At 36.6% G+C, this 14,100-nt stretch overlaps 2 protein-coding genes across 3 annotated transcripts; one reads left to right on the top strand and one right to left on the bottom strand.

Moving 5' to 3' along the window:
• Positions 1 to 5,422: 5,422 nt before the first annotated feature.
• Positions 5,423 to 6,839, top strand: LOC136229097 (uncharacterized). Its single transcript, XM_066017665.1, has 5 exons — positions 5,423 to 5,825; positions 5,902 to 6,023; positions 6,110 to 6,201; positions 6,319 to 6,405; positions 6,479 to 6,839. The coding sequence occupies exons 1-5, from the start codon at positions 5,473 to 5,475 to the stop codon at positions 6,590 to 6,592; spliced, it is 768 nt and encodes a 255-aa protein (XP_065873737.1). The 5' UTR covers positions 5,423 to 5,472; the 3' UTR covers positions 6,593 to 6,839.
• A 756-nt stretch (positions 6,840 to 7,595) lies between these two features.
• Positions 7,596 to 14,030, bottom strand: LOC136229096 (uncharacterized). 2 transcript variants are annotated; one of them, XM_066017662.1, is made up of 18 exons: positions 13,790 to 14,030; positions 13,393 to 13,510; positions 13,104 to 13,291; positions 12,911 to 13,018; positions 12,650 to 12,714; positions 12,098 to 12,203; positions 11,842 to 11,925; positions 11,377 to 11,523; positions 11,163 to 11,291; positions 10,312 to 10,379; positions 10,128 to 10,161; positions 9,955 to 10,039; positions 9,254 to 9,321; positions 9,062 to 9,175; positions 8,925 to 8,960; positions 8,683 to 8,769; positions 8,131 to 8,222; positions 7,596 to 8,046 (listed from the first exon to the last, which is right to left on the bottom strand). In XM_066017662.1, the coding sequence occupies exons 1-18, from the start codon at positions 13,907 to 13,909 to the stop codon at positions 7,950 to 7,952; spliced, it is 1,746 nt and encodes a 581-aa protein (XP_065873734.1). In that variant the 5' UTR covers positions 13,910 to 14,030; the 3' UTR covers positions 7,596 to 7,949. The 2 variants fall into 2 exon arrangements, with proteins under 2 accessions (XP_065873734.1, XP_065873736.1); XM_066017664.1 differs by having other exon boundaries at positions 13,393 to 13,597; positions 13,790 to 14,009.
• Positions 14,031 to 14,100: the final 70 nt, after the last annotated feature.

The raw sequence follows: 14,100 nt of genomic DNA, 5'->3' as shown, positions 1-14,100 counted from the left end.
AATTAATTGTATTTCTTAATTAGTGTGCATTAACCTTAAAAGACTTCTATTATGGACCAGAGGGAGTATAATATTTCATTTTCTCATCCAAAATTTCAAAGTATCCACTCAACTTCCATAAAATATTTAGTTAACCCTCTAACTTGCATAAAATATAATCAGTTAATCACTCGGTTGCAAAAAAAATAAGTTGTATGCGGAAAATGTATCGCATATGTCTTAACACTTGTCTTCTCTAATATTAGAACCGCGTATCCCGACCTTGGTCGTTTTACATTTTTTAAGACGCGTACAATACATCTTTCGTATTTAACTTAAATTTTTGGCAGTCGAGTGATTAATTAATTACATTTTACACAATTTCATGGACTAACTGAACATTTTATACAAGTTGAAAGGGCTATCGAGATATTTTTAAAAGTTTAGAGGACCAATCAAATTTTTTTTTGATAAATTCAATGTACAAATAATGTATTAAGCCTTATTAAATTAATATTCACATGTAATTTTATCATTCTTGCTTTTGTATATATATAAAATAAATAGAAAAAACTTATTTTATTAAATGATGCTCCATCAAATTTTTTGATAGAACATCAAATTTGATAGAGGATGACCGTGTCCATGCGGTTTGATACTGGTTGGAGAGGAAATCAGTATCAAATATTTTTTTCAGCATTAAATTGATGCTAGGTTAGAGATGGTCTAAGGGGTATTTGGTTGCTGTTTTTCCATCTATTGTTTGTCTTTTCACTTTGAAAAGTAGAATTTTAGGTGTTTGGTTAAACACCTCATGTTTGTCTTTTATAATTGAAAAGTAGTTTTTTTTTATAAAAGCAAAGAATCACTGCTTTTTGGAAACAGTCTTTTCAAATAGCAAACCGTAACAGGAAACAACAAACAGCATGTAAAACAAACGGACCCTAAGTTCCTATTATATCTATCTAAATGGGTTTGATATTTTATGTTGTTGTGATTTTTATGGTAAGAAATAACATTTATTCATTTTCACATTTTAGTATCCGGCTTTAATTTTGCACATAATACATAAATTTAGTGGTCACTTGTGATTAAGTTATATATACATGTTGGGTAAATTATACCAAAAGTACTTGCACTTTACTCCAAGTACAACTTGAATTACATTTTAGCCAAAAAAAAAAATATATATATATCTCAAGTATGATTAGACAATTAAGTATCTTTAACTGATAAGTGATCGATAATGCGAGTTCGACCATTTTTATATAAATAATTGGGATACATCATACACTAACTATCCTAACAAAATTACACTACCCTTTAATCAATTCCAAGACTCAACTAAGGTCCTGTTTGATAACGACTTTTAACACTTAAAATTAATACATTAAGTGTTTATTGATTTTAAATTTGTTTGATAACACAACTTAAATATTTCAGTTAAGTCACATAATCACTTATCCGGTAAGTCAAAAAATTTAACTTAAAATTTTAAGTTGAACATTATCAACTAACATTAATTGGGTACTTATTTTGAGTATTTATCAAACAGTTATATCATTTAATACTTTCAGCATTTATAATATTCAGCACTTAAAATTCAATACTTATTTTTTCAGCACTTAATTTTAAGTTTTATCAAACACCACCTAACTTTCTCCTTATCATTCATATACTCTCTTCAATTATATTTCTCTCTCTTAGCATATTTTCAAATGTTGAAGGAAAAAATGAGGTAATTTACTGTTTCAATTGTCTATTTATGTCTTTATAACAACTTCTCTATTTTTTTAAGTGAACTGCTAAATACCACCCCCTAATTACTAATCATTGTCCCCTTTGGACAATTATGCCCTTCTCATAATTTTCACCCAAAAATAAGAATCCTCTCAAATCCTCTCAAGTTTTTTAGTTTTTCCAAAACCCGAACAAAAATCATCATACCACCAAAACACGGCAAAGGAAAAGGCACAATGGGTATTCCGGTAAGTTATTTTCTTAAAAATATATTCGAAAACACGAGTTCCGTCTCCAATTCGTTGAAGATTTGCTGAATGGGTGTGCAACCCGTTCAGTACCTAGGGAAAACGGGTGACGATCCCGTTTTCCCTAGGGCATGAAAGGGTGCGGCACCCGTTCGGCCCTAGGGCCGACTTGTGCGCCACAACCGTTCGGCCATAGGACCGACTGGTGCGCCGCACCTGTTTTGGCCTGGGCCATGTGGTATGAATCACCCGCCCATACCAATTTGTGGGATATTTAATTTTTTTTTTAGAAAAATTTAAATGTCGGGACGCCCGTAGGCGGACCCGAAATAGGAAAAAACTTCGATAACGTGGTATCGAAGCTTGGAAATAATATGTTGTTAATTTGTAATTATTCATGTAAGAAGTAAATTTCAGATAGAGAAATTATTATAGATTGGATATGTAGTTAATTGCTTTTCTTTTTAATTATCAGGCTGACATTATTGACGATGGTTCTGGACACCGACATATATCCAGTCGTGATGTTATTGCCTCCGCTTGGAGAATCTAACCGAGCAGAGGTTGATGGGGGACGTCTAGAGGGCACACGCTACACATGCTGGGCGTGTTGGACGTCAACAGGATGCTGATGATTCAAAGATGGACGTAGATGGCTCTATGCCTCCTCTGAGTGCTGATACTATACCACTTGCAGTAGTGACGAGGGGTCGAGACGGGCGTTTTTCTACTGCAGGATCATCATCTGGTAAGAAATTTAAATTATATATTTATTCTTATATTAGTTTAATTTAGTTATTCTTATGTGATTTACTTCTGATTCAAATTTAATTCATGTAATATAATTTCAGGTAGCAGCAAACGCTCCAGGAGTGCTGTAGAGGACGACTGGGTGGTGAAGGCCTCGGTCTCTGGGGGTCCAGTTGATGGTTCTGTGATTCCGAGCTTCCTGGGACATATTGCATCTGTTATTTGGACCGGGCATGAGAGGGGCATCCTCAGGTGCCATACCAGATCAGGGTATTGCACGAGGCTGTTGACATGGTACCATGGTGCTTCTGAGGAGATCTAGTCGCGTATAGAGTCCTCTGGGTTGGCACATCTTCCAGCTATAATGTATGGTCATATCAATGCGGCTCTGATTTCTGCTTTTGCAGAGCGATGGCAGCCGAGCACGTCATCATTTCACATGCCTTTCGGTGAGATAAGCATTCTGTTGCATGACGTGTGGCAGATTCTACGTATCTCCGTAGATGGGGACATGGTGATCGCTGATCAGGGTCTGTTGGAGCTGCAGTCCTGCATCATGGACTTGTTCGGGCTGACTCGGGATGAGCTGCTGGTTGGTCACTACGCATCCGGTGGAGTACGGGTGGATTTTGTCATGAAGATGTGTAGAGGAGATCGGATTCCCAATACCCAAGCGAGAGCTTGGACGTGGCTGATGTTCGGTTCCACCTTGTTCATAGATAAGAGTGGCGACCACATTCGGTATGCCTGCTTGCTAGAGGTGCAGGGCTCAACAGATGGCGCTAAACTAAAAAAGATAATAAAAATAGATATTTTATGGGTTCTTGGAGAAAAACAAGAAAAACTCAAATAAAAATCATCATGGGTTCTCGGAGAAAAACTCATTATGAATCACAAAATAGAAAAACAATGATAATTAGAGATAATAACACAAATAAAAGTCTCCAATATAAAAAAGAACTAAGAAAATAAACTTAAAAAGTAAAGGAAGGGTTCTCGGAGATAACCTTCTTCACAGAGAGGATGGTAAGGAGATCAGAAACGGCGGCGGAAAGGTATCGGCGGTGGAAAGGACTGGAAACTAGGGTTTGAAAATTTTTGAAGGAGAAAAGGAAATGAGAGATGGTCTTGGTGGTGTTTGGTGGCTGGATAAGTGAATGGATAACAATTTGTTACATATATATATATCAAGCTCTGAAATTACTACTATACCCATAATAAAATCTGATATTTTCAATAGCTAAACGGGTTATACGGGTTATATGGGCCGGGTTTGGCGGATTAGTGAAAAAGGTTGACCTGACATGTTAACTTGTCTAAAATTATACGGGTTGTAACGAGTTTACGAGTCAACCCGCGACCCAACCCGTTTATTAAACGAGTTCTACAAGTCGACCCGTTTAACACTTTCACCCATTAAGCCTAAACCCTGACTCGCTTAATTTGCGGGTTACGCGAATCGTGTTATCGTGTCATGACCCATATTGACAACTCTAGTCGAAGTAGATCCGTCCAAGTAGATACTTGAAGTAGATACGTCGACTAGATATGTCGAGTAGATACATCGAAGTAGATCGGTCCATGTAGATACTGGAAGTAGATATGTCGAGTAGATACGTCGAAGTAGATCCGTCCAGGTAGATACTAGAAGTAGATACGTCGAAGTAGATCCATCGAAGGAGACCCGTCGAAGTAGATCCGTCGAAGTAGATGTGCCCAAGTAGATACACCAAAAATAAAAAGATGTACTGGAACTTTTAGGTGTGTCTTTCTACTCTTCTGAATCACCCCCCCCCCCCCCATATCTGACGGAAAGATGTCCTCATCACAACCTTCATAAAAAATTTAGTCATTTTAATGAAATTAAGAAAGAAGTGCTTCACAGTAAGCAAAACTGCTACGCCTGCGAAGGTAAATACAACCTGACTAATATGAGTTTGCTTCACGGTTTGCAAAAACTGCGAAGCAAACTCATTCTGCGAAGTTATTTTTTGGAGAAAATACTACTTCAGTACATGAGTTTGCTTCACATTTTTCGAAAACCACGAAACAAACTCATTATGCGAAGTCATTTTCTGAAGAAAAAAAAATACTACTCCAGTACATAAGTTTGCTTCGCAGTTTTTGCAAACTGCGAAGCAAACTCATTATGTGAAGTCATTTTCTAGAAAGAGATGAAGAAGAAACAGGAAGATGAACATAGAAATATAGTAGATATTTACCTTCTTTCTGCCTTTCGCCATTGAAATCGACAATAAACATATAATAAACGCAGAAAAAATCGCTTTTGCAAAGAAAATGGTGTCTTCGAGTTCGCACAAGAAGAAAGAAATCAAGAGAGAAAGAAGAAACAGGAAGATGAAGAACAATGCCTTCGTTTCGCATAAGAAAACAAAAACCAAAAGAGGAAGAAGAAAGAAAAAGATGAAAGAATGCTTTCGGCTCGCACAATAAAAACGAAAGGAAGAAAGGAAGATGAAACGATTGGAGTATTTTAGAAAAGTCACAAATAAATAGTCTAGATATATACTATATTGAATAATTGGTCTAAATATATAAACGAGCTTCCAAATTGTCCCAGTTTTATAATTTTCCCAAAGAATTTATGAAACCACAAAATTGTTTTTTTGAAATTAAGCTTAAAAATGTTTGTATTTACGAAATATAATAATAAAATATAAAAATTTGACATCCAGTCGAAATTGACTGAAATATCCAGCCAGCCAAGTTACAGTTGCAACACAAGACAACAAAAATGAGTTTTCTCGCGGGAAGATTAGCAGGAAAAGAAGCGGCCTATTTTTTCCAGGAATCCAAACATGCCGTCAATCGCCTCGCCGAGAAATCAGCCACCCCCGCCCCTAAACCGCCTTCCCCCAACAACCTTTCGAGCAATCAACAATCGCAGGCCGACGTACTTCCAGAGGTTCTGAGGCATTCCCTTCCTTCCTACATCTTCGGAAAGCCGTCCGATCCATCTTCCCTCTCCACAACCTCCAAATGGGCCCTTCTCTCCGATCCTAATAAACCTCTCTCTGTCTCCTCCGATGCTCTGAATCCTCTCAGAGCTTATGTCTCTCTTCCTCAGGTCACCTTTGGCCCCAAAAGGTAACACCTGATTTGTTTCTTTTTTTTCAAGTTTATTTTGTTGATTTTTGTTTCCTCTACTACTACTACTCTACAGGTGGGAAATGCCGGCACAAGAGAGCTCGGTGTCAGCGTCGACGGCGAATGATTTAAGAAAAGACAGATATACCCCTATAAGCCCTGAGAAATTGAAGGCTGCTGCTGAAGGGATAACTTATAGTAGGGTTTTTCCCTTTTTTTTTTATTCTAACCCATAATGAATTGAGTAGGAGAATGATTGACGTGATTGAAATGAAATTTGGTAGTTGGAAAGGCATTTGCGGTTGCAACTGCAGTTGTGTTTGGTGGAAGCATTTTGGTTTTCAGTTTAGCAGCCTGCAAGCTAGAGATGCACAGTGTAAGCCTAACACTTATTTGGGTTTATTTGATCAGTGTAATTCACTGCCGGAATTGTCTATAAAGATCAAACTTTATATTAATACCAAAGCTTGTGCTAAGTGTTTTTATCTGGCAGAGTGATGATATCAGAAGTAAAGGGAAAGATCTATTTCAACCAAAACTTGAGACTATCAAAGAGCAACTGGTGCCTCTAAAAACCTGGGTATGTAATGTTAATCTTACAAGTTTTTCTTTTTGTTTCTAAGTTGTGCTAAATTGGCGCTTGAACCTTTCAGGCTGAACACACATCGAAGAAATGGCATGTTAATGTTAATAGGGAAGAAGACATTAAAGCGAAGGCTATGGTGAAAGAGCTTTCTAAATTTTTTGGTGCCAAAAAGTCTAATTGATCTTCATGTACAAATTCATTCTTCTGTTCTGTTGTTTATATATATATATATAAAGAAATGTTCTTTGAGAGAAGAACAGGGTCTTATTATATGAGAGAAGAAATACAAGCTTGAACACCTATATATGGGAACTTACTCCATGAAAAATAAATTACAAGAACACATCCCTAGCTACTAGGGCAAGTTGATGGGCAACTCCATTGTACAAACCTAAGGAGATAAAGAAGAAGCTTCTGCCTTCTGCTGAGCTCGGATTAAATTTTTTGTACAAATTAGATGTATCTTCTGCTAAATGTTGTATTATTCAGTTGTGCTAATAAAGATGTTGGATGCTTTTTGAATGGGTACAACAAATTTCTTGTGTATTATTCCATGCCCAAGATGGGAGAGTTGTTCAGGCCTCGGATTGCTTCCGGTATTTAGGATCTATTATCCAAACGGATGGAGAAGTAGATGGAGATGTTGCTCATAGGATTAAAGCTGGTTGGTCGAAGTGGAAGAGTGCTACGGGTTTCGGCATGCCTAATAGATTGAAGGGAAAATTCTACCGGACGGCAATTAGACCAGCATTGTTATATGGTACGGAGTGTTGGGCAGTGAAACACTGCCACATCCATAAGATGTCGGTGGCGGAGATGCGTATGTTGAGATGGATGTGTGGTCACACGAGAAAGGACCGGGTGCGTAATGAAATAATTAGGACAAAAGTAGGGGTCACATCTATTGAGAATAAAATGAGAGAAAACCGACTAAGGTGGTTTGGCCATGTGAGACGTAGAGCGCTTGATGCGCCGGTTAGGAGAACCGAAGAGTGGCAAAGGGATGTAGTGGTGAGGGGTAGGGGAAGATCTAAGCAAACTTGGAGGAGGGTGATCGAGAGTGATATGAGTTTATTGGGAATTGAGGAAAATATGGTAGTGGATAGGACGGAGTGGAGGGAGCGAATCTGTGTCGCTGACACGACTTGATTTTCACGGTTTTATATGATGGTTCATGTTAGCCGACCCCGAATCATTTCGGGACTAAGGCTTTGTTGTTGTTGTTGTTGTATTCCATGCCCACTTGTCTAAAATCATCATTCTTCCAGTTAAAGCTTGCTCATTCATCATCCAAACGCATATTCTATCAACTCAATTTGTAAATTTAACATGAAACTATACTATTTATTATTTGATTCTACTGTAATTCTTGTTTTTCAATACAATTGATTCTCTCTCTGTACACAATCAAAATGATCCATAAGTAACAGTTGCATTCAACCAGAGCCAACTGATATTTGTCTATTTGATGCATTTCAGTTGTGTCAAAACTCAAAAGTAAAGTATTTAAACTGGGCACATTCCTTTGAATGTAACTTTCATAGCTTGAAATCCAAACCAGATCCATATTTCCAAGCCTCAAGACGCCGATTCCACTCGTACCTACTCTTTAGTGGAAACCCATTTAACAATGGCCTGTGAAGAATATCAAATGAATTTCATACAGAATGATGATAAATCCAGTAAACATACATGCTAGCATGACCATATATCCGTCACCTGATGGCAGGATCAACAAAGCTGGAGAGGAAAGTATAGGAACTTAGCATGAAAAAATGGCCAAACCACTCAAGCAGCACAAGGATGCCCACCTGCACATCATTTGCAACTCAATTACGGCTAACCGATTTCCAAAGCAAATCTACTTGCCCTGTTCAGAGATTCTTTGACAGTATCAAGATATTTATTAATTAAAATTTCATGCATTAAGTCCAAAAGGCATTAGTGTGGCTTGGCTGTGTAAAAGATATTAAAACTATCTTTGAAGCCCTTAATCATCAATCACCTTAACCTCTTGGTTCGAGTGTTTCTTGATATTGTTCCTTGCAAATTCATGATACCTATTTGTACCATCACTGCTGCATTTAGTTATTCAAGTTAATCTATTACTATGCACGAGTAAAGCCTAGGGTTTCATTATCTAACAAAACTAAGATACAGCAGAAACATTAAACAGTTGGGGTAAGAAATCTTTTTGTTTGTAGGAGAGAATTCATATGGCACTTAAACCGGAAGAAGGAAAATAAAAATAAAAAATTGAGTCAATGCTACCTGTTTGAATATCGATGGGATAATTTGAGGTTTTGTTAGCATAACAAGGCCTAAGGTCTTGGCAAGAGGCTCAAACTGTACAACATCCTGCCATCATATAAAGGACCAGAGCAAGAATCAATTTTGTTACTTTCTGTCGATATATACTAATTTCTCATCAACCAAATGGAACCAACTCAAAAGTAGGAAATTTTCCAAAAGAGGACCGCAAGTCAGAAAGGAAAAACAGAAGGGATGTTAACCTGAAGGAATGGTCTTAAAACTTGGTCTCCTAGCCGCTGAAGAAGATACATAATTCATTAGGTACAAGAAATAACATTTATAGATAAATGAAGCAGAACAAAAAAAGTCAGCTCTATTCATAGTAGCATAAGCGTACCTGCATACTCAAGAAATTGACATGAAGTAGATCATTAACAAATTCTGGATAAACATTAGATTGCTGTTTAGCTGACATTGCTCTTTGAAATAGCCACGAAGCACTTAAGTTCGGCTGCATTGTAGAAGCAACCTTCAGACAATCTTAAGATAGATTACTCAAACTTATAGTGAGAGAGAATAAGTTACAAACCATGTATGGATTTAACAGGGACAAGCTGTATGCGTCTAGAAAATCGCCGTTGATTGCTTCAAGTATTCCTTCATTCCCATACAAAAGGATACCCATAATAAGTTTCAGATATAATGTTTTCTCATTGTCATGCATCTTTCAGTTCATCAACATGCAAATTTATTTTTCTTACACAAAAACCCATTTTTAAGCCCCTGAACTCTATGTGTTTGTGCTATTGACCTTTCAACTTCAACTTTGTTCCATTAAGCCCCAATATAATTGAAACATATTGAACAATTTTTAACTCAAATAACAAGCATGCACCATAAAAGCAGCGTAATTGATCTGACAAAAAAACTTGTTTTAATATAAATAACTCTCGTGCACCATAAAAAGCATATAATAAACTGATAAAAAGAATTTAAAAAAAATATATAGAAAAATTCGCTGCAAAAGGCTTCCAGTTTTAATCGTTCAATGGCTCTACCAAAAAAAAGAGTTGAAGGGCTCAATATCTCGAACACTTCGGTTTAAGGACTTAATAGAACAAAGTTGAAGTTGAGAGAGTCAACAGCACAAACATAACATGTAACTTCAGACATAATATGGACCTGATCATCCAAAATGGCATATATCTATAATTAGTACATTAGCACTTAACATATTGCAGACTTTATGAATTAGGAAACAATTATAATGGAATACATACAGAAATGTACCAGTTGTCAATCTTCCAAGATGCCTTGTCAAGCTTCCGAAACCTCCAAATGAAACTGGTGACTGTATGCCACTAGCATCACCAAACTGTAGAGAATGAAATAGTAAGATTTCCTACTTGCTTTAAAACCATAATATTATATATTAGGAGTTTTTTCAAGTTCGCAACACAAACCTGCAAGACACGATCAAATGCAGCAGGCAATGGACTGAAAAGTTCATCCTCCCCCATAAAGAATTTAGCATGTTAGATACGAAGTCACAAATGGCCCAACACCTTTAACTCACCAAAGGTGTTCGGGGTCTTTTTAGAAACATACAAGTAAAACTTGGTTTTCCATTGTTACTTGCATCATTACCTGTCGCAGTATGTAGGGAAAATTCCATATATAACTCTGAGTATCTCCAGATCATCAAGAGAAACTCCCTACAAAGTGAAAAAATTGCAGAAGATCACCTAGAATTTTCTTAGGACTCATGCTAAAGGAGAACAGGAAAGGCACGCAAAACTATAATAACAAGTATTAGCTGATGAAGTGAAGGTACAACATTCAGGGATGAAAAGCTGAAGTAGGAAGGACACTTCAATTTTTGTATTAAAATTAATAATTTCATCTTACTCCATACATTATTCTAAAGCAGAAGTTGATAGAACAAGGAAAAAACGTGTATCTCTGAATTCCTCATTCTTGACACAGATTCAGTATATGTAACCTAAAACCTTATGCATACCAAATTCAAGAGGGATTCATGCATACAGTGACACATACCAACCATCCATTGACCATGTAACTTAATGAAAACCTTTAAAAGTATAATAATTTTAAAGCCCCTCTTACCGTAATGATGTCATACAACTGCAACCAGGTTATAAATAGCATAACTTTCACCCAGTGAAAAAACATTGTAGCCACTAGGTCAACAATGGGAAATATCACCATTTTACAAATGAATGGCAATTAACAAAATGTTAGTAAGATTAATGTACTTGTCGGTGGTGACAAGTACATCAATCTTGATAGAGAACAAGAGGTATTTCAGAATATATAGGAATACATATTATGAAGATTTCATGTGCATAACACAATAAAAAAGTAATTACTTTTGCTTCAACTATGTTCTTTCTTAGGATGAAAATGATTCAACCATCTAGAAGAAGAAACAAGCAAGCCAAAGAGTGATAAATGAGATTGCAATGCGAACGTATTACCTGATATTTTGGCATCAAGTCCCAATAGTCCTCCAACAATTCTTCCAATTTTGGTGATCCAGGTTGAGGATTAATATAGGCAAACATATAAGTTGTGCGATCTGTAGGACCAGAGCCAGCTGGAAATGCCTAGGGAATTTCCAAAAAGAGCTTGATTCTAGAAAGGGAACAATTTACCGATACATGTCAATATTGCACCAGAAAGTTCATTTACCTCCCAAAAATATTGTATTTGTGAGTCTCCAATCTTCTTCATAGATGAGCTGCTATATATAACATCACTTGTAGAATTATCTTTAAACCCCCGACCACAAGACCCAACAACAAGGCAAACGCCATCAGGCTTCCTTCCCCTTCTTATCTGCATAGCCAATCCATAGGTCATATATAACTTAAATATTTGTAACAATTTTCCTTGACCATACATGTTCATGAAACATCTAGACCCCCAAAAGAATCCACAGAGAAGTGCAGATTTTTGAATTGAAGGTTTGCAATCCTCACTTCATTTATCAGTGCGAAGCATGAAAAAAAGTACTTTTGGAGAATGTGGGACCTGATATATACTTTAAACTCAGTAGAATGTGCGTTTATATGTAAAAAGTAGTCAGTCTTTTCAAGGAAATTTCTGATGCCCTCCGCACTTAATTGCAAACCATATGAAGGAAAGGAATCTAACCTGTTTCACCACAGGTGAAAAATTTCCCATTGCATCAATGATAAGACGGGATGACAGGGTTTTACCTTCTGTAAGTTGCAAGACCTGTGAGAAGAATCATAAGAATAGTTACTGCTTATTAACAATGAATATTACCAACATTGGTACCACTTGGGGTTGGCAATATTAGTATGTACTTCTCCTGTAACTCATTGCATTAAATATTGTAATGACAACTAATTACGATTATGTTACTTGTTAATGTTTGTGTACTCACTGCTGCATCCTCAAATACGCAAATGCTGGAGACACTATAGCCTTCTAAAATGACCCCACCAGAGGAAGTAAATCGTTTCTTCATTATCTCTATGAGCTTTGCAGGCCTGCAATGATAGAGCAATGCAGATCAACATTTGATATTTCTTGTAGAACAATGGTCAATTTTCTTGTAAAGCAGCACTATTTTGTTGGATAAATTTTCGTTCAAAATTTCAAATTAATTCAAGCTATCAAATTTTGCGAAGTAGCCCTTTTAGCATGATAATGCACAATCTAAGTTTTTTGCATTCGTGCATCAGAAAATTCACATCTTATGCTCTCAGATGCCCATGCCATGTAATAAAAAATTCTTAATGTAATGCAATAGAATGTAATGGAAAGGAATGAAATAAGAACTAAACAGTGAATTCATTTCAGTAAAATCCATCATAATCCAGTGAGAAATACCAAACTGACATATATATAAAATGTTAATCTTGCCAGACAATAGCCATGCTGTTTTTACCAGATATGCATTACTGTAACTAGTGAATTTAAAAAGATAACTCACGAAACACCAAGATTAAGAACGTCTTCAACCCAGATCTCGCCTTTATCCTCAAATCCACATCTATTCTGCGTTAATGAAATTCCAAAAGATATAAGTTTGACGATATCAAACCCAAAGAGCACTGCACTCACGTCTACCTTAATTTCCATAAAGCTTTAAACTCTCAATGATCTCTAGTGATTGATTAGATGTCTTAGTAAAAGATGTACTGAACACAGAGTTTGCTCAAAGCAGCTAGACTGCGAAAAATTCAGAACTCACTGGATTAAACTTGACCGATGTAGCTTGTTCAATGTCATCCTCTGAAAGAATTGCAACTTCCACAAGTTCCAAAAGCTCTTTCTTTGAGATATTCCATTCTTGCTCTCTCTAATCATTTAGAAGAACTGATCTTATAAAACCATTTTTTTATGCTCTAGATTATCTCAAGAATGAACTCCACAGTATTATATACCCCTTTTAGTATATTTCTTTCCACAATGCATACTCGAAGGCCTTTGGCACTCAATGCTGTGGCAATGAAGATCCCCAAAGTACCCCCACAAACTACCACATCAAATTTATCTCCTGCTTTGTCTGTCAAATCTGAATTGCTTGACACAAATGGAACACTGGAAACAATTTGCTGAGGTTCTTGAGAACCTGCAAATATATGTGAATTGTGAACAGAAGTTATAAAAAATTCTTGGATATTCTATTCTATTAATGATATTATGATAGTGACATGAAGAGTGAAATGGTACCTGATTGAGCAGAGCAGATACCAGACCATATCTGGTCCAATCTCTTTAAGGCATCATATGAGTAGGCACCACCAGCACCACCGACTTCACCACCCACTGAAATACTCTCCATTATCCTCTACAATGAAAAAGGAATGTGCCAAATCAGAAAGTATGGATTATATGCATATGAAGGGACTTTGTTTCGCTTGATTCCGAAGGCCACCTGCCATTATGAATTTTCTCTTTGTCACAACTCATACTTCAACCTAAGTATAGTTAACACATTCTTTGTAATCTACTAATGAATCGGAATGAGGTAGAAAGAAAAGCTTCCAACAGAGAGAATGAAACTCTCAGTTTATGCATAATGTTAGAAATGGAGCAGCTATTTTCAGATGAAATGGATAATTAATACCTGGGTTCTAGAGGGAACAGCCTGTGCCTTGACAAGAGTTTTCCCCTTTCTTATTTGAATCAATGGATTAAACTTTGGATACTGAAACATTCCATTAAGCTGAACAATCCCCATCCACATTCCGAACCCAAAATCCAGAAATTCTTTTACTTCCTCCAATTTATCAGCAGCTAGTACTCCATATGTGAACGTGAACGTGAACGTGAGTCACACAACTGGACACCTTAACGACCAAAACTTCCCCTGAATTTCCGTTTCCTTGGATAATTTTGAATGCAAAAGTTGGCTACCGGAAGAGCCGGTTAACCAGT

This window comes from Euphorbia lathyris, chromosome 5 (assembly GCF_963576675.1).
Source record: "Euphorbia lathyris chromosome 5, ddEupLath1.1, whole genome shotgun sequence".
Lineage (NCBI taxonomy): Eukaryota > Viridiplantae > Streptophyta > Magnoliopsida > Malpighiales > Euphorbiaceae > Euphorbia > Euphorbia lathyris.
This window is presented reverse-complemented; position numbering and strand designations above follow the sequence as displayed.